Here is a 21,128-nt window from a genome sequence, read left to right on the forward strand (position 1 = left end):
CCCTCTCCGTGAAGAAATACTTCCTGACATTGGTTCTGAGTCTTCCTCCCTGGAGTTTTAAATCGTTACCCCTGGTTCCGCTGATTTTTTTGCAATGGAAAAGGTTTGTCATTGTCTTTGGATCATTAAAACCTTTCAAGTATCTGAAAGTTTGAATCATATCACCCCTGCTCCTCCTTTCCTCCAGGGTGTACATATTTAGATTCTTCAATATCTCCTCATAAGTCATTCGATGAAGTCCCTCCATCTTTTTGGTCGCGCTTCTCTGGACCGCCTCCATCCTGTCTCTGTCTCTTCGGAGATACGGTCTCCAGAACTGAACACAGTACTCCAGGTGAGGCCTCACCAAGGACCTGTACAAGGGGATTATCACTTCCCTTTTCTTACTCGATATTCCTCTCTCTATGCAGCCCAGCATTCTTCTGGTTTTAGCTATCGCCTTGTCACATTGATTTGCCGACTTCAGATCATTAGAGACTATCACCCCAAGGTCTCTCTCCTGCTCCGTACATATCAGCCCTTCTCCCCCCATCGAATACAGTTCTTTCGGATTTCCACACCCCATATGCATGACTCTGCACTTCTTGGCATTGAATCTTAGCTGCCATATCTTCGACCATTCTTCCAGCTTCCTTAAATCCCGTCTCATTCTCTCTACTACTTCCAGCGTGTCCACTCTGTTGCAGATCTTAGTGTCATCCGCAAAAAGACAAACCTTACCTTCTATCCCATCCGCAATGTCGCTCACAAAGATATTGAACAGGACCAGTCCCAACACCGATCCCTGCGGCACTCCACTTAACACTGCTCTCTCTTCAGAGTAAGTTCCATTTACCATCACACATTGTTTTCTGTCCGTTAACCAGTTTGCAATCCAGGTCACCACCTCGGCACTCACTCCCAAGCTTCTCATTTTATTCACCAGTCTCCTGTGCGGGACCATATCAAAAGCCTTGTTGAAATCCAAGTAGATGACATCGAGTGTTCTTTCTTGATCCAATTCCTTGGTTACCCAGTCAAAAAAGTCAATCAGATTTGTCTGACAGGATCTTCCCCTGGTGAATCCATGCTGCCTCTGGTCCAGAAATTCTCGCGACTGTAGATAGTTCACTATTCTTTCTTTCAACAGTGATTCCATTACTTTTCCCACCACTGAGGTGAGGCTGACCGGTCTGTAGTTACCAGCCTCTTCTCTGTTCCCACTCTTGTGAAGCGGGACCACCACCGCTCTTCTCCAATCACTCGGCACCACTCCTGTTTCTAAGGAAGGGTCGCCAAAACATCACCCTTCAAAACCCTTCAAGACCCTTCAAAACATCAGATAAGTCGGGGTGTTGTATGAGCTTATGATTAAGCCATTAGAGACTTTCCATCATGCCCATCTAAGTTGTTCCATCAATGTTTTGAGTACATCTTTCTATACCCTTCGTTGGGATTATTTCTTTCTCTCTTAACGTTAACTCTATCCCTCACTAAACTCTGCTTCTCTTTTTCGACATCCCGTTCCTTGGAATTTACCTTGTTAGATGTAACTATTATTTTCCTCCTACTGATGTTAATTGTTACCCCTGTTATAATGTAAACCGATGTGATATCCATTTGAACGTCGGTATATAAAAGTTTTAAATAAATAAATAAATAAGGCTGCTGGAGGCGTTGATTTGAAAGAATTGGATTACTTGAGTGATTTTTCCACCTTTATTAACAAGAGAAATGTTTTAAACAAACACACACACACAAAAAAAATTATTCTAAAAAAAAGCTTTGGACTTTAGCGTTGTTCACATATTGATGGTTCACATTGGTTGGAGGAGGTCCGTTTATGATTATAATTCACAATCATATCACCCTGGTGGGGATTCATGATAATTGTATATGAAACGTTCCTCTCCTTCCATAAAAAATTTTTTGTTTGACAATAATGGTGAATCGTTATACTCTTTTTTGAGAATTGGAATTGAACAGAGTGAAGCTATATTTTCATTATGAAGGATTGATTTTGGGGTTTTTTATTTCCTTTTAAAATCAGGCCATTAGTGAATAAGCCCCTTAGATAAATACACGATACACAACTAAGGCATAGGATTTCCACTATTATTCCTCCATCTCTTTTATCAGCACTTTCTCACCTCCACATGTTCTCCCTTTCTCTGTTGATTTTTGGAATTTACGCCCAATTTCTATCTACCCTGCAGTACCACCTCAGAAATATATGTTTTTGCAAACATTCTGTTAACTCCAAGTCACGGCTTCTCTTGCGCTCTCTTTTTTGAAACCCTGATGTTCCCTTCTCTGTCTGTTTTCTCTGTCAGTATTTTATTCTCTTAGATTACATGGCCTTTTGCTTCACATCAAACAACATAAGAACATAAGAACATGCCAATCTGGGTCAGACAAAGGGTCCATCAAGCCCAGCATCCTGTTTCCAACAGTGGCCAATCCAGGCCATAAGAACCTGGCAAGTACCCAAAAACTAAGTCTATTCCATGTTACCGTTGCTAGTAATAGCAGTGGCTATTTTCTAAGTCAACTTAATTAATAGCAGGCAATGGACCTCTCCTCCAAGAACTTATCCAATCCTTTTTTAAACACAGCTATACTAACTGCACTACCCACATCCTCTGGCACCAAATTCCAGAATTTAATTGTGCGTTGAGTAAAAAAGAACTTTCTCCGATTAGTTTTAAATGTGCCACATGCTAACTTCATGGAGTGCCCCCTAGTCTTTCTATTATCCGAAAGAGTAAATAACCGATTCACATCTACCCGTTCTAGACCTCTCAGGATTTTAAACACCTCTATCATATCCCCCCACAGCTGTCTCTTCTCCAAGCTGAAAAGTCCTAACCTCTTTAGTCTTTCCTCATAGGGGAGCTGTTCCATTCCCCTTATCATTTTGGTAGCCCTTCTCTGTACCTTCTCCATCGCAATTATATCTTTTTTGAGATGCGGCGACCAGAATTGTACACAGTATTCAAGGTGCGGTCTCTTTCTAATAATTCCCAACATTCTGTTTGCTTTTTTGACTGCTGCAGCACACTGAACCGACGATTTCAATGTGTTATCCACTATGACGCCTAGATCTCTTTCTTGGGTTGTAGCACATAATATGGAACCTAACATTGTGTAACTATAGCATGGGTTATTTTTCCCTATATGCATCACCTTGCACTTGTCCACATTAAATTTCATCTGCCATTTCGATGCCCAATTTTCCAGTCTTACAAGGTCTTCCTGCAATTTATCACAATCTGCTTGCGATTTAACTACTCTGAACAATTTTGTATCATCTGCAAATTTGATTATCTCACTCGTCGTATTTCTTTCCAGATCATTTATAAATATATTGAAAAGTAAGGGTCCCAATACAGATCCCTGAGGCACTCCACTGCCCACTCCCTTCCACTGAGAAAATTGTCCATTTAATCCTACTCTCTGTTTCCTGTCTTTTAGCCAGTTTGCAATCTATGAAAGGAAATCACCACCTATCCTATGACTTTTTACTTTTCCTAGAAGCCTCTCATGAGGAACTTTTTCAAACGCCTTCTGAAAATCCAAATACACTACATCAACCGGTTCACCTTTATCCACATGTTTATTAACTCCTTCAAAAACGTGAAGCAGATTTGTGAGGCAAGACTTGCCTTGGGTAAAGCCATGCTGACTTTGTTCCATTTAACCATGTCTTTCTATATGTTCTGTGATTTTGATGTTGGAACACTTTCCACTATTTTCCTGGCACTGAAGTCAGGCTAACCGGTCTGTAGTTTCCCGGATCACCCCTGGAGCCCTTTTTAAATATTGGGGTTACATTAGCTATCCTCCAGTCTTCAGGTACAATGGATGATTTTAATGATAGGTTACAAATTTTTACTAATAGGTCTGAAATTTCATTTTTTAGTTCTTTCAGAACTCTGGGGTGTATACCATCCGGTCCAGGTGATTTACTTCTCTTCAGTTTGTCAATCAGGTCTACCACATCTTCTAGGTTCACCGTGATTTGATTCAGTCCATCTGAATCATTGCCCATGAAAACCTTCTCTGATACGGGTATCTCCCCAACATCCTCTTCAGTAAACACCGAAGCAAAGAAATAATTTAATCTTTCCGCAATGGCCTTATCTTCTCTAAGTGCCTCTTTAACCCCTCGATCATCTAACTGTCCAACTGACTCCCTCACAGGCTTTCTGCTTCGGATATATTTAAAAAAAATTTTACTGTGAGTTTTTGCCTCTACGGCCAACTTCTTTTCAAATTCTCTCTTAGCCTGTCTTATCAATGTCTTACATTTAACTTGCCAACACTTATGCTTTATCCTATTTTCTTCTGTTGGATCCTTCTTCCACTTTTTGAATGAAGATCTTTTGGCTAAAATAGCTTCTTTCACCTCCCCTTTTAACCATGCCGGTAATCGTTTTGCCTTCTTTCCACCTTTCTTAATGTGTGGAATACATCTGGACTGTGCTTCTAGAATGGTATTTTTTAACAAAAAAATTGCACATTTTTTACTTTTGTAGCTGCTCCTTTCAGTTTTTTTCTAACAATTTTTCTCATTTTATCAAAGTTTCCCTTTTGAAAGTTTAGCACGAGAGCCATGGATTTGCATACTGTTCCTCTTCCAGTCATTAATTCAAATTTGACCATATTATGATCACTATTGCCAAGCGGCCCCACCACCGTTACCTCTCTCACCAAGTCCTGTGCTCCACTGAGAATTAGATCTAAAATTGCTCCCTCTCTCCTCGGTTCCTGAACCAATTGCTCCATAAAGCTATCATTTATTCCATCCAGGAATGTTATCTCTCTAGCGTGTCCTGATGATACATTTACCCAATCAATATTGGGGTAATTGAAGTCTAAACCAAACACAAAGATTCTCTTAATGAACAATCCCACGATTGAAATAACTTTGTATAGAAAGACGTGGTATTTGATAGTTTTAAAACAATCACAACGCTATATAAATCTTTTTGTCAATGTTTACAATGTATACTTAAGGACCATCATACCACCCCCAGTGCTTACAAGTTATACTTGCACTTTCTGCACTTTCACAGGGTCATGTTTAATCAATTGGTCCAAATGACATCAATGTTCGATTTTTTCATTTTTTGCTGTATAATAAAAAAGGCAACTTTCCTTATTTCCTGGTTATCGGGGTTGTTTATCCCGGGGCTGTCGGAGGCACTTGTCCGACGCGCGCGTTTCGCCAAAGCTGCTTCAGAGACATCCGATTCAGGCTCTCCAGATCCAGCACTTCCCCTCGCTTAACGGGGTATCTAAACAGCATTTATTTCATACAAAATGCTGCGGGTCCATACATTTTTCGGACGCCGACGCCTTCTCCCTGCTCAGAAATTTCAGCTGAAATTTCTGAGCAGGGAGAAGGCTTCGGCGTCCGAAAAATTTATGGACCCGCAGCATTTTGTATGAAATAAATGCTGTTTAGATACCCCGTTAAGCGAGGGGAAGTGCTGGATCTGGAGAGCCTGAATCGGATGTCTCTGAAGCAGCTTTGGCGAAACGCGCGCGTCAGACAAGTGCCTCCGACAGCCCCGGGATAAACAACCCCGATAACCAGGAAATAAGGAAAGTTGCCTTTTTTATTATACAGCAAAAAATGAAAAAATCGAACATTGATGTCATTTGGACCAATTGATTAAACATGACCCTGTGAAAGTGCAGAAAGTGCAAGTATAACTTGTAAGCACTGGGGGTGGTATGATGGTCCTTAAATATACATTGTAAACATTGACAAAAAGATTTATATAGCGTTGTGATTGTTTAAAACTATCAAATACCACGTCTTTCTATACAAAGGTAATTGAAGTCTCCCATTATTACCGCCCTACCAATTTGGTTAGCTTTCCTAATTTCTCTTAGCATTTCACTGTCCGTCTCACCATCTTGACCAGGTGGACGGTAGTATACTCCTATCACTATAGTCTTCCCCGACACACAAGTGATTTCTACCCATAAAGATTCAATTTTGCATTTTGTCTCATGCAGGATGTTTATCCTGTTGGACTCTATGCCATCCCGGACATAAAGCGCCACACCACCTCCCGGGTGCTCCTCTCTGTCATTGTGATATAATTTGTACCCCGGTATAGCACTGTCCCATTGGTTATCCTCCTTCCACCATGTCTCTGAGATGCCAATTAAGTCTATGTCATCATTCACTGCTATACATTCTAATTCTCCCATCTTACTTCTTAGACTTCTGGCATTAGCATACAAACATTTCAAAGTTTGTTTTTTGTTTGTATTGTCATTCTGCTTTTTAATTGATAGGGATAAGTTAGAATTTTTTAGCTTAGGTGAGTTTTTAGTTACAGGGACTTGGACTACTTTTCTTATTATTGGAACCTCACTGTCGGGATGCCCTAATTCTAATGCATCATTAGTATCCTTTGATACCTCTCTCCGAACCATGCGCTGCTGAGCAACTGTCGGCTTTCCCCTTTGTTCTAGTTTAAAAGCTGCTCTATCTCATTTTTAAAGGTTAGCGCCAGCAGTCTGGCTTTTAATGATCTTCTTTGTTGTCTGTCATGCTGTAAAATGTGAATATTTTTAACTAGTACTTAAGCCTATCCACGGATGGGAAATATCCTTCAATTGAGGAAATGTGAGTTGCGGGGCAAGCTGCAGAGCAAGGAGCATAAAGCAAAGCAGGTGTGGGACATGTTTCAGTGCAGGGCAAGGTTGTTCTTTATCTTACTGTGAAGGGATATATCCTACCGTTTTTCTGCCAGATGTTAAACAAATTCCTTTTGGATGCATGGGCAGCAGACAGCATCTCCTCTTTGGTTTGCACAGGTGCCACTGTCCCAGTTTCCTTCTCCTCTCCGCATTGGCTCCTTTTTGTCCCACCCGAACCCACTGATGTCACCAATGCCTTCTCCCTTTGGCCCGCACAATTGGAGACAACAGCTCTTCCTTTGACAGCAACATGAGCTGTTGAAATTGACTCCCATTGGCTTGTCAGCACTTTAAGTACCACCCCTCAATTAGAAAGATGGACATAAGAACATAAGAAATTGCCATGCTAGGTCAGATCAAGGGTCCATTAAGTGCAGCATCCTGTTTCCAACAGAGGCCAAACCAGGCCACAAGATCCTGGCAATTACCCAAACACTAAGAAGATCGCATGCTACTGATGCAATTAATAGCAGTGGCTATTCCTTAAGTATATTCGATTAATAGCCGTTAATGGACTTCTCCTCTAAGAACTTATCCAAACCTTTTTTGAATCCAGCTACACTAACTGCACTAACCACATCAACCACATCTTCTGGCAACAAATTCCAGAGCTTTATTGTGTGTTGAGTGAAAAAGAATTTTCTCCGATTAGACTTAAATGTGCTACTTGCTAACTTCATGGAATGCCCCCTAGTCCTTCTATTATTCGAAAATGTAAATAACCAATTCACATCTACTCGTTCAAGACCTCTCATGATCTTAAAGACCTCTATCATATCCCCCCTCAGCCGTCTCTTCTCCAAGCTGAACAGCCCTAACCTCTTCAACCTTTCCTCATAGGGGAGCTGTTCCATCCCCTTTATCATTTTGGTTGCCCTTCTCCGTACCTTCTCCATCGCAACTATATCTTTTTTGAGATGCGGCGACCAGAATTGTACACAGTATTCCAGGTGCGGTCTCACCATGGAGCGATATAGAGGCATTATGACATTTTCCGTTTTATTAACCATTCCCTTCCTAATAATTCCTAACATTCTGCATACTGCTGTTGCAAGCACGGGGCAACTTTCCTCTTTCTATTAGGTTCTTATGACTTTATTCCTTACATTTACAATATATGTTATAAATAATAATAAGTAATCGAGACGTAATATATAATATGTAGAATTATAGCACCATTCAGTTGGAAGAGATGAACATTAGAAATTGCCATACTGGGTCAGACCAAGGGTTCATCAAGCCCAGCATCCTGTTTCCAACAGTAACCAAACCAGGCAACAAGAACCTGGCAATTACCCAAACACTAAGAATATCCCATGCTATTGAGGCAGTAGTAGCAGAGCCCATGCCCTAAGTAAACTTGATTAATAGCAGTTAATGGACTTCTTCTCCAAGAACTTATCCAAACCTTTTTTAAACCCAGCTACACTAACTACATTAACCACATCCTCTGGCAACAAATTCCAGAGTGTGCGTTGAGAGAAAAATTATTTTCTCAGATTAGTCTTAAATGTGCTACTTGCTAACTTCATGGAGTGCCCCCTAGTCCTTCTATTATCCAAAAGAGTAAATAACCAATTCACATTTACCCGGCCTAGACTTCCCATGATTTTAAAGTCCTCTTTCATACCCCCCCCCCCCCCCCCAGCCCTAACCTCTTTAACCTTTCCTCATTGGGGAGCTATTCCATCCCCTTTATTACATTATTTATTACATCTACCTCTTTTAGACCTCTCATGATTTTAAACACCTCTATCATATCCCCCCTCAGCCTTCTCTTCTCCAAGCTGAAAGTTATGGTTAAGTGGTGTTTGGGTGGATTCCTGTATACTGAGGTAGATGACCACGCCCATGGGGAGGAGCCCTATGAGACGCCGCAGTACTAGGCTAAACGCAGACGCACAAACACAGAGTTTAGTTCTTTTATTAAACAGATTGTAGTGTGCCACCAGAGGTGGCAGTAGCGAGGTAGTCTGGATGTAGCAGTCTCAGGACCCGTTGGTAAGGGGGATTCCGGTTTGGATTTCCCAGCAGTGCAGTACTGTGGATGAGATAGGCTGAGAGTTAGATTACTCACAAGATGGTTGCTGTTAGTAGGCGATTCCACCAGGTTGAAGAAGTAGGTAGCGGCACCGAGGCAGGGTCCTCAAGGAGCAAATACCTGATCCCTGTAAGGCACCTGAAATAAAGCAGAAGGCCCCGAGGAGCAGGTACCCAGGTTAGCAATACCCCGAAGGGCAGAGAGAGAGCTTCCAGCGGCAGCACGGAAGCAGCAGAGTAGCGTAGACCGGCCAAGACCAATCCTTTTTCCAGTCTTTCCAGTCTTTGCTAACTCAATGAGCTAGCAACAAAGTACAGGCTATATACCCAGATGGCGTGATGTCAGTAGAGGGGAATGCCCCCGAATTTTGTGCCATAGCTGGAATAAAGACGTGAGTGGCATGCACGCGCGCGCGCACCCTAGTAGACCCTTGGGCGGAGCATGGCATGAGGCAGCACCATAGCCATTCCGGGGACACCAGAGAGGTCGGCTTGTAGACGCGGTGGCAGCCCTTTTCCCTAGGGTTGCGGGAAGAGCCGTGAACAAGGTGAGGCACACGGGTTGAAGCTGTCTAGCACCGACGGACGCAACACTGAGCAGTCCTAGCCTATTTAGCCTTTCCTCATAGGAGAGCTGTTCCATCCCCTTTATCATTTTGGTCACCCTTCTATGTACCTTCTCCAGTGCATCTATATCCTTTTTGAGATACGGTGACCAGAAATGTACACAGTACTCAAGGTGCAGTCTCACCATGGAGCGATACAGAGGCATTATGATATTTTCCATTTTATTCACCATTCCCTTCCTAATAATTCCTAACATTCTGTTTTCTTTTTTGACTGCTGCAACACACTATGCTGACGATTTCAATGTATTATCCACTATGATGCCTAGATCTTTTTCCTAGGTGGTAGCTCCTAATATGGAACCTAACATCATGTAACTTCTGCATGGGTTATTTTTCCCTATATGCAACACCTTGCACTTGTCCACATTAAATTTCATCTGCCTTTTGGATGCCCAATCTTCCAGTCTCGCAATTTATCACAATCCGCTTGTGATTTAACTACTCTGAATAATTTTGTATCATCTGCAGATATGATAACCTCACTCATCGTATTCCTTTCCAGATCATTTATAAATATAGTGAAAAGCACCGGTTCAAGTACAGAACCCTGAAGTACTCCACTGTTTACCCTTTTCCACTGAGAAAATTGACCATTCAATCCTACTCTCTGTTTCCTGTCTTTTAAACCAGTTTTTAATCCACGAAAGGACATCATTTCCTATCCCATGACTTTTTAGTTTTCTTAGAAGCCTCTCATGAGGGACTTTGTCAAACACCTTCTGAAAATCCAAATACACTACATCTACCGGTTCATCTTTATCCACATGTTTTTTAACCCCTTCAAAAAAATGAAGCAGATTTGTGAGACAAAACTTCCCTTGGGTAAATCCATGTTGACTGTGTTCTATTAAACCATTTCTTTCTATATGTTCTGTGCTTTTGATCTTTAGAATAGTTTCCACTATTTTTCCCAGCACTGAAGTCAGGCTCACTGGTCTATAGTTTCTTAGATCACCCCTGGAGCCTTTATAAATATTGGGGTTACATTGGCCACCCTCCAGGCTTCAGGTCCAATGGATGATTTTAATGATAGGTTACAAATTATAACTAATAGCTCTGAAATTTCATTTTTGAGTTCCTTCAGAACCCTGGGATGCATACCATCCGGTCCAGGTGATTTGCTACTCTCTAGTGTGTCAGTCAGGCCTACTGTATCTTCCAGGTTCCCAGTGATTTGGTTCAGTTCATCTGATTCACCACCCTTGTAAACCATCTCCAGAACTGGTATCTCCCCAACATCCTCATTAGTAAACACAGAAGCAAAAAATTAATTTAGTCTTTCTGCAATGACCTTATCTTCCCTAAAAACACCTTTAACCCCTTGGTCATCTATCGGTCCAACCGACTCCCTCACAGATTTCTTGCTTCTGATATATTTTTTTAAAGTTTTTATTGAGTTTTTGCCTCTATGACTAACTTCATTTCAAATTCTCTCTTTGCTTGTCTTATCAATATTTTACACTTAACTTGACAATGCTTATGCATTTTTCCTATTTTCTTCAGAAGGCTCTTCCTTCCAATTTTTTAAGTTTTGTTTTTTTTTTTTACTAAAATAGCCTCTTTCACCTCATCTTTTAACCATGCCAGTAATCATTTTGCCTTCCTTCCACCTTTCTTAATGTGTGGAATACATCTGGACTGTGCGTCTAAGATTCTATTTTTAAACAATGTCCATGCCTGTTGAACACTTTTAACCTTTGCAGCTGTACCTTTCAGTTTGTTTCTAACTATTTTCCTCATTTTATCAAAGTTTCCCTTTTGAAAATTTAGTGTTAGAGCTGTAGATTTACTTATTGTCCTCTTTCCAGTTATTAGTTCAAATTTGATCATGTTATGATCACTATTGCCAAGTGGCCCCACCACTGTTATGTCTCTCACCAATTCCTGCATTCCATTTCATCATCTATCTGACCATTTTGTCCAGGTGATGGTACTATACTCCTATCACTATACTCTTACCCAATACACATGAGATTTATTCCCATGTAGATTCTACTGAGCATTTAGTCTCTTGTACGATCTTTATCCAGTTGGACTCTATACCCTTCCGCATATAAAGTGGCACACCCCCACCAAGTTGATCCTCCCTATCATTGTGTTAAAATTTGTACCTTGATATAGCATTGTCCCATTGTTTATCTTCCTTCCACCAGGTCTCTGAGTTGCCAATTATGTCAATCTCATCATTTACTGATTAATTGTACGAACCTGCAAAAGAGTCAAAGATGATTAAGGAAGCTAGTCATGATGCATTAAAACCTAGGAGAACTTAATCTGACAGCTCAACTGTTCTAATTCTTCTGCCATCATTTTTCTTTCCCAAAAGACATCTTCTCCTGTTTATATTCTAATGTGGTAGTCCAAACATTGCTTGGAAATTGATGTAAAGTAGGTTCTTGCCATTTCTCACCGTCATGTTATAATAGATAATTTACTAGGCATAATTTTATTTACTATATTTTCTTTTTTTTAATTATTTTAAATGACTTTTCCAATTTTGGGGGAAAACTTTCAAAGAGCAATGTGCATAAAAATTGGCATAGATGCACAAAAGTATCATATACTCGCGCAGTCACTATTTTATAAACACGAAAATACTGTGTACTTTAGGATTCATGCACACACGCATTGCGAAAAAAAGCTGTCTATGGACATTCTGGGGGAGGGAAGCAACAGTTACATGTGTAAGTCGCTATTTTATAAAAGACTTTCGTGCATGCATTTGGCAACTTGTGAAATGTTACACCTCCTAATTATCATATGTAAGTGATATCAGACTTGTTTATTGTGTACTGTTGGCTGGGTAGGATGTCTAGGTAAACTAAGGAGGGTCTCGATCAGCTGGAGGACTGGGTAAACTGGTGGAAGAATCAGAAAACCGGTAATTTCAATTACATACGCATGTTTTAAAATATACCAACTTACACAAGCAAGTCCTGCTGTATTTTTATGCAGAAAATATATGTGCATTTATTTTAAAATTGGTAGGAAAAATAGGCACATTCAATGTAAGCATAGATACAGTACCTACACTACTTGAATGTAATCCACTTTGAAACGCTGGAAAAAGTGTGAAAAGTGGAATATAAATCTAAAATAAAAAAAGATACGCACATTTGTTGCAGGGTAGACATATGCATATTTTAGAATACTCACATATCTGATACATGCAGATTATAAAATACTATTGTAGATCTCTGTGCAGCCATATACGCATGTATATGCAGCTGCATGGAATTGTACGAATGTTACCCTGGGGGAGAATAATTTCCAAAGAAAGGCTCGCAGCAGCATATACATATGTCTATGGACACAAGCAGATCTATGCAAGTATTTCATAATATCCAAGTATCATGTATATGCATTATATAAAATATGCATATCTCTACCCCACAACATACGTTTGTTTGTAGGCTTACACATGAATACATGCAATGCATTGAAACCATGTATATCAATGCATTGAATATGTGCACTTTTTCTATCTTTTTTAAAGATATACGCACATTTATTTTACATTCGAAAGTGGAGTAGAACTTACTCGCATAAGTCAAATTTACACTCGTGGTCAGCCATTTTTAAAATATGCACAAGTAAATGAAATTAATCAGTTTACTAATTAGTCCACCAGTTCATCCAATCCTTCTTCAGGTCATCAAGGCCGTCCCAGTTCTTCAGCCTGAATTGTCCCCAATTCACTCAGACCCAGTACCTAGTCAGTATTATGCAATAAACATGTTTAATATCACTTACACCAGATAACTAGCAGGTATATAAATAACATGAGTAAGCAGGCAAATAAACAAGTAAAATATTTTATCCCAGGACAAGCAGGATGCTAGTCCTCACATATGGGTGACGTCACTGACGGAGCCCTATTGCGGGAAAACTTCTGTCAAAGTTTCTAGAAACTTTTGACTGGCACTGTGAGGCCACTGAGCATGCCCAGCATGCCATGATATTCTCTGCCACAGGGGTCTCACTCTAGTCTTCATTTTTCCGCGCTGCTTTAGGCATCGCGGAGATAGGAGCCCTGTGAGTTTACTCACAATTCTGACTGAAAAGTCAATTATTTTCACATTTCTCAACCCAGTCGGGATCTCACTCTCCCTTTTGTCACCAGATGGTGACAAATTGATAGCATTTTTACGTTGTAAAAACAAAATTTTTCTCACAAAATTTTTTCATTGATGGCTGTCGATACTGATATGGCTTCGGGGTTCAAAATTGCCCGGTTTGTAATCAAACCATGTCAGTCACAGGCCCACATCTAGAATGTGTAGTCTGTTTAGGCGAGAAACACGATATCTCCTCATGTCAACAATGTCAGGAGATGACTCCGAAGGGTAGAAAACTTTGGCAAGAAAAGATGGCACATCTTTTCCAACTTCAACTCCTTCCCTCGCCTTCCACTTCAACCAAATCATCTCCAACCGGAGTTACAAAGAAACTCCTCCTTAAAAAACGTCGACTGGAAGGATCCGGAGATGCGGCATCGCCAGCCCCATCGACGTCATCGATAAGGTCAGTCACCGAACCACGGCCTAAACACAAACATCGACATCGTCGAGCCTCGGCGTCACCGTTGCTTTCCCCCCCGGGGGAACCGAGCGCGAAGCGGCATAAAGATACGGATCTACTGCTACCAACCGCACCTACTCCGGTACCACCTTCGCAGTCACCGCTATCGACACCTTCCTCGGTGCCAATCCTTCCACCTACTACGCAAGACTTAACCACACTTATCAGACAAGCAGTGATGGAAGCCTTCAAGACACAAATTCCGGCGACCATGCCAATGCCAGCGAGCGTGCCGATGCCGGTGATGTCTTCTACACTCACGTCACCGATGACGGTAGTACCAATACCGATGACAATTTTGATGCCGGTGACATCACCCGGAGTATTCTCGATGTCGGAGAAAACCCCGATGCCAGCGACATCAATTCCATCGATGTCCTCGATGACTATTCCCACATCGATGTTCTCTTTTTTACCAACATCGATGTCGACGACTTCATCGATTCCACAGCTGATATCTATCTACACTACGGCATCGACCCTACAATACAGTAAAAAGACATCGGTATCTGCCAAGAAGGCATCGACTAAACTAAAATCTTCGATGCCAAAACATCCGCCAACAGCGCCACATCTTCCTGAGACTTCAGGTTCTGCAGAAGCAGCGCTGCATAGTATCCTTACCAAGCGATACCAGGATTTATTAGCCTCCTTGCCATCTGATCCTAGAGAAGAGGATCCAGAAGACACTCCACTCGAAGACCCTTTACCAGGACCTTCTGGTCTTCCTTCTCCTCCTAGGAGAACCTCATCATCAAACTCAGGAGTACGACACTTGGTCCGACACCGCCTCGGATACATCCTTAGAAGCCTTTGTCTGACCCATCACCACCACATGCCAGGAAGCAGTCTCCTCCAGAGGATTTCACTTTTACCACCTTTGTACAGGAGATGGCGGACTCCATCCCCTTTAAATTGCAAGCAGAGCAGGACACCAGACAGGAGACTTTGGAGGTACTCCAGTTTGTCGACCCTCCAAAACAAATTGTTGCAATTCCTATACATGATGTTCTTCTGCAACTGCAACACCGTCTCTGGGAATATCCCTGCTCTGTCCCAGCAGTAAATAAGCGCATGGATAGTACTTACCTTGTACATTCCACGCCTGGATATCAGAAACCACAACTTCCCCACCACTCAGTGGTCGTGGAATCAGCGCAGAAAAGGTCTAAAAGAACAAGGGTCCACTCATCAAATCCCCCAGGTAAAGACCATAGGTTCCTGGATTCCCTGGGCCATAAGGTCTTTCAAGGTGCAATGTTGAATTCCAGGATCTCATCCTATCACCTCTATATAACCCAGTACCAGAGAAATCTATGGAAACAAATTGAGGAGTTTGTTCCATCTCTCCCCACACAATACCAGGAGGCTGCACAGGCCATCATAAACAAAGGTTTAGAAGCCGGAAAGCATGAAGTCCAAGCTGCCTACGACAGCTTTGAGACGGCTTCAAGAGTGGCTGCGTCAGGCATCAGTGCCAGGAGGTGGGCTTGGCTCAAGGCCTCAGACCTTAGGCCGGAGGTGCAGGATAAGTTAGTGGATCTCCCCTGCCTAGGAGACAACTTATTCGGATCCAAGGTACAGGATGCTGTGTCTCAATTAAAAGGGCACACAGAAACATTAAGACAGCTATATTCCCTTCCACACGATCCCTCTATACATACTAGCCATAGACATCCAAGGAAAGATGCCAGACAGCCTTTCTACCAACAACAGAGATATTACGCTCCTGCATCTAGACCCAGGCCCTCCAGAACCCAGCAAAGACCGCAACCATGGCAACAGAGAGCAGCTAGGCTCAAACCTGCTCCACAAACAGGACCTGCTGCTGGTTTTTGAAATTTTATCCAGAGAACTGAGCCTTTACTCAAATCATCAGCCAGGACTACCAGTGGGAGGCCGGATATCCAAATTTTACAACAATTGGATATCAATAACATCAGACCAATGGGTCCTATCAATAATATATCAAGGATATCAACTCAACTTCATCTCAATTCCCCAAGAATTTCCACTAAGTCAACCTCATCTCAGCAAAAATCATATGCTTCAGTTACAAATAGAATTATCCACCCTTCTGAAAACCAGGGCAGGAGAACCGGTACCCTGGTCTCAGAAGGGAAGAGGATTCTATTCCCATTATTTCCTCATTCCAAAGAAAACCGGAGGCCTACGTCCCATCCTAGACCTCAGAAATCTCAAGAAATTTCTGAAGAAAGAAAAGTTCAGGATGGTTTCTCTAGGCACCATGCTCCCACTTCTTCAAATAGGAGACTGGCTTTGTTCTCTACAAGACGCTTACGCTCACATTCCAATATTCCCTCCTCATCACAAGTATCTGCGCTTCATGGTGGGTCATCAACATTTCCAGTACAGGGTACTGCCATTCGGCCTTGCCTCTGCTCTCAGAGTATTCGCCAAATGTCTGGCAGTAATAGCAGCACACTTGCATAAGCAAAGTGTCCATGTCTTTCCATATCTAGACGACTGGCTCATCAGAAGTCAGTCTCAAGAGGGAGCTCTCACCTCTCTTAGTCAAACGATCTCCCTACTTCACCCCATAGGTTTTCTCATCAATTATCAAAAATCCCACCTTACTCCATCTCACCAGTTCATAGGTGCAGACTTGGACACTATCCTATCAAGAGCCTTTCTACCCGAGGATTGAGCAGAAACATTATCCCTGTTGGCAAACTCGATTCACTCAAAGAAACAAGCAACAGCTCATCAGTTTCTGACCTTACTAGGCCAGATGGGCTCCACAGTTCATGTCACTCCTATGGCAAGACTAGCCATGTGGGTAACTCAATGGACTTTACGAACTCAATGGATCCAAGCCATTCAACCACTGCATTCTCCAATTCAAGTAAGAACATAAGAATATAAGAACATAAGAAATTGCCATGCTGGGTCAGACCAAGGGTCCATCAAGCCCAGCATCCTGTTTCCAACAGAGGCCAAACCAGGCCACAAGAACCTGGCAACTACCCAAACACCAAGAAGATCCCATGCTACTGATGCAATCAATAGCAGTGGCTATTCCCTAAGTAAACTTGATCAATAGCAGTTAATGTCTTTCCACCACCTACATTCTTCTCTACTTTGGTGGGTGAACAAGGACAATTTGCGCAAGGGCCTACCCTTCCAACAACCAGTCCCACAGATAACATTAACTACAGATGCATCCACCTTAGACACTCTCCAAACTCAAGGAACTTGGACAAACCTCGAAGCAACATTTCAAATCAATTTCCTGGAACTTCGAGCTATACATTATGCACTGCATGCGTTCAAGGACTGCCTTTCACACAAGACTGTTCTCATCCAAACATCCAACACAGTAGCCATGTGGTACATCAACAAACAGGGAGGTACAGGCTCGTATCTCCTTTGTCAAGAAGCTGCACAGATTTGGGGCTGGGCCCTGAAACACTCAATACTCCTCTGGGCCACTTATCTGGCAGGCATTCACAACGTAGTAGCGGATCGACTCAGTCGTCAGTTCCAACCACACAAGTGGTCCCTGGATCTCTCAGTAGCGACCAATTGATCTAACACCTCCAAGCCACCCCTAATCTCCACCTACACCATGGTTAACCATATCTTCTATCGTTTACCTGTGTGAATTAATAACCTGTCCTTTCTCTTCCTTCTCAGCCAAGTTCTTATCACCCTGTTATATGTAACTGCCTTTTCAGCACCATTGTTATAGTTATGTTTACTATGCACCCCTGTTTTATGTGAACCAGCATGATGTGACTGCTGTCTCGAATGCCGGTATATAAAAATCTGAAATAAATAAATAATAAATAAATAAATAATGTTGGGGTCAACCAACAATAGACCACTTTGCGACACATCTGAATCACAAAGTGGACAAATTCTGTTCTCTACACAAACAGATGAACCAGCCAGCCAAGGACGCCTTTGCTCGCCCTTGGACCTCAGGCCTACTATACGCGTATCCGCCAATACCACTCATAACTAAAACTCTAGTGAAGCTACAACAGGACAAAGGGTCCATGATACTCATAGCCCCGTATTGGCCTCAACAAGTATGGTTTCCCACACTTCTAGACCTCTCAGTCAGGGATCCAATTCGTCTGGGAATAGCCCCCACTCTCATAACTCAGGAACAGGGTCGGTTTCGCCATCCCAACCTTCAATCCCTATCCCTGACAGCATGGATGTTGAAAGCTTGATTTTACAACCACTCAATCTTTCAACCAATGTATCTCAAGTGCTTATAGCTTCACGTAAACCTTCAGCATGAATCAATTACTCTTCCAAATGGAAGAGATTCACTTTGTGGTGTGAACAAAAGAATATTGATCCTTTCACTTGCCCCACTACTTCTCTACTAGACTACTTATACCATCTTTCAGAATTTGGTCTCCAGACTTCATCGGTAAGAGTACATTTAAGTGCAATCTCAGCTTACCATAACAAGATGGGAGATGCACCGGTATCCTCACAACCTCTTGTCAGTAGGTTTATGAGAGGTTTAACTCAACTTAAACCACCAATTCGGCTGCCTGTCACGGAATGGGACCTGAATCTGGTTTTAACAAGACTCATGTGTTCTCCTTTCGAACCCATAGATTCCTGTGATCTTAAATTTCTCACATGGAAGACTATCTTCCTCATAGCTGCATTTTCTGTTTCACTGTAAACCGGCATGATTTGCATTTAATGCAAGAATGTCGGTATATAAAAGTTAATTAATAAATAAATAAATAAATAAATAGCCATTACATCAGCTAGAAGGGTTAGTGAGTTACAAGCACTTGTCATGTACTCACCCTATACAAAGTTCCTACATGACAGAGTGGTTCTCCGTACACATCCAAAATTCCTTCCCAAGATAGTTACGGAATTCCACTTGAACCAATCCATAGTTTTACCCACATTCTTCCCAAGGCCTCATTCTCACCAAGAAGAACGAGCCTTACATACTTTGGACTGTAAGTGTGCACTATCTTTCTATTTAAACCGCACTGCAGTCCACAGGAAATCCAATCAGCTTTTTGTTTCCTATGATCCAAACAAACCGGATAAAGCAGTAGGTAAACATACTCTATCCAATTGGCTAGCAGATTGCATACAGTTTTGCTATAAAAAAGCAGGCCTTCCTCTCCAAGGGCGAGTAAAGGCACATTCAGTAAGAGCATTGTCAACTTCAGTAGCACACTATCGTTCAGTGCCAATCCTTGACATATGTAAAGCAGCAACATGGAGTTCTCTTCATACCTTTGCAGCTCATTACTGTTTGGACAAGGAAGGATGACAAGATTCAGCCTATGGACAATCTGTCTTAAAGAACTTGTTTCCAGTTTAATCCCAATTCCTTCTACATCCAACCTGCTGTGATCTTCGGCTGATTCATTTTCAACAACAATACTTCACCATTGCTTCACTACAAAATGACTCATCCTCTAGCTTGCTAATCACCCATATGTGAGGACTAGCATCCTGTTTGTCCTGGGATAAAGCAAAATTGCTTACCTTGTAATAGGTGTTATCCCAGGACAGCAGGATGTAGTCCTCACGAAACCCACCCGCCATCCCGCGGAGTTGGGTCTCATACCTTTTTTATTATTTTATTTTTTGCTAAATATTATTGCTACGTACGAGACTAGAGTGAGACCCCTGTGGCAGAGAATATCATGGCATGCTGGGCATGCTCAGTGGTCTCACAGTGCCAGTCAAAAGTTTCTAGAAACTTTGACAGAAGTTTTCCTGCAATAGGGCTCCGTCAGTGACGTCACCCATATGTGAGGACTACATCCTGCTGTCCTGGGATAACACCTATTACAAGGTAAGCAATTTTGCTTTTTAAAATAGCAACTTATGTGCTTAAATGCTGGCCCTGCCCCAAAACACCCCTAGACTGTTCCCTTTTTACGCGTATTTATACACATGACAAAGCGAAAATACACATGTATTTTTTACTTTCATGAGATATGGAATACACGAGTAAGTGCTATTTATGCACATATCTGCTAATTTTTACCTGTGTAAGGTTTTAAAAATTCACCCCTCTGTGGGTGCAGTTTTGAAAATTACTTAGGTAGTTGCAAAGTCTACAGATATTTTAACCTGCAGACTTTGTACCAGTTCTGAAAGGTAAAGTACTGTACATGCATACTTTTGCTTTGAAAATCACCTAGGGTTAAAGTCCCCACAGATATTTGCACCTGCTTTTCATGGACACTTTTCCCCTTCAAGATACTGCGTACAGTTTTGAAAATTGAAAATTATGCAACTTATTGCAAGTTACTGCTTTCCCCAACCTAATCCTGTCTACTTTTCCTGTAGGTAAAAGTATGTGGGTTATTGATCTCCACATGTACTTTTATCCACAGAAAAGGTAGACAATTTTCAGGCAGCCAGTTTATCCAGATAAATTGCTTTTGAAAATTGCCCTCCTAATTATAAAAGAACGTCTATTATTAATCATTTTATTATAGTACTTTTCCTGTTTTTCTTCTAGAAAAAAACATTTAGCGTTGGAGACACCAGTGGAAACAGCTATCCTTCTAAGCCTTACAGGAGTTCGTTCCATCATGGCCAATCAGTGGCACACTACTCTAGAAAAGAATGCCAAAAGATTTGACTTTTTGTGTGAGAGTAAGTAGTTTACTTCTAGAATGACAATTTTTTGATGGTCTGCTTGAAACCTCTATATTAAAAATAGGCCTCAGAGTCCAATTCTGGAGGCCTTCCATCTGAAAGGATATAGATAGGTTGGAATCGTTTCAGGGAATGACTACCAAAATGGTGCAGGGTTTTCTCCAAAAACCCTATGAGATGAGACCTATCAACTTAAATATGTGTATCTTAGAAGAGAGGAGAGATGAGAAGCCAGATATAATGGAGACATTCATATGCCTCAAAGATATAAACAAGGCAAATGAAGCAAACCATTTTCAGTTGAGAGGAAGAACTAGAATAAAAGGTCATGATATGAGGCTCTGAGGTGGTAAAATCAAGAATAACACCAGAAGTTAATCCTTCACAAAAGGGGTGGTAGAATAATGGAATGGTCTTCCAGCAGAAATGCTGGAGGCAAAAATGGTAATGGAATTCAAGAAATCATGGAATAAATGTAGAGTATCCCCAGTTGCAAAGAAGTGAAGCTAATGTTAGATTGACTATGGTGTATGGCAGTGGTTC

At 41.6% G+C, this 21,128-nt stretch overlaps 1 protein-coding gene across 2 annotated transcripts in view; it reads left to right on the forward strand.

The window, feature by feature from the left end:
- CFAP46 (cilia and flagella associated protein 46) overlaps nucleotides 1–21,128 on the forward strand; it is an 831,934-nt gene that overhangs the window by 795,278 nt on the left and 15,528 nt on the right. For both annotated transcript variants that reach the window (XM_029609979.1, XM_029609980.1), the window contains one exon: nucleotides 20,446–20,582. In XM_029609979.1, coding sequence (XP_029465839.1) covers nucleotides 20,446–20,582 — 137 coding nt within the window. The remainder of the gene's footprint in view (nucleotides 1–20,445; nucleotides 20,583–21,128) is intronic.

The sequence above is a fragment of the Rhinatrema bivittatum genome, chromosome 7 (genome assembly GCF_901001135.1).
Source record: "Rhinatrema bivittatum chromosome 7, aRhiBiv1.1, whole genome shotgun sequence".
Classification (NCBI taxonomy): domain Eukaryota; kingdom Metazoa; phylum Chordata; class Amphibia; order Gymnophiona; family Rhinatrematidae; genus Rhinatrema; species Rhinatrema bivittatum.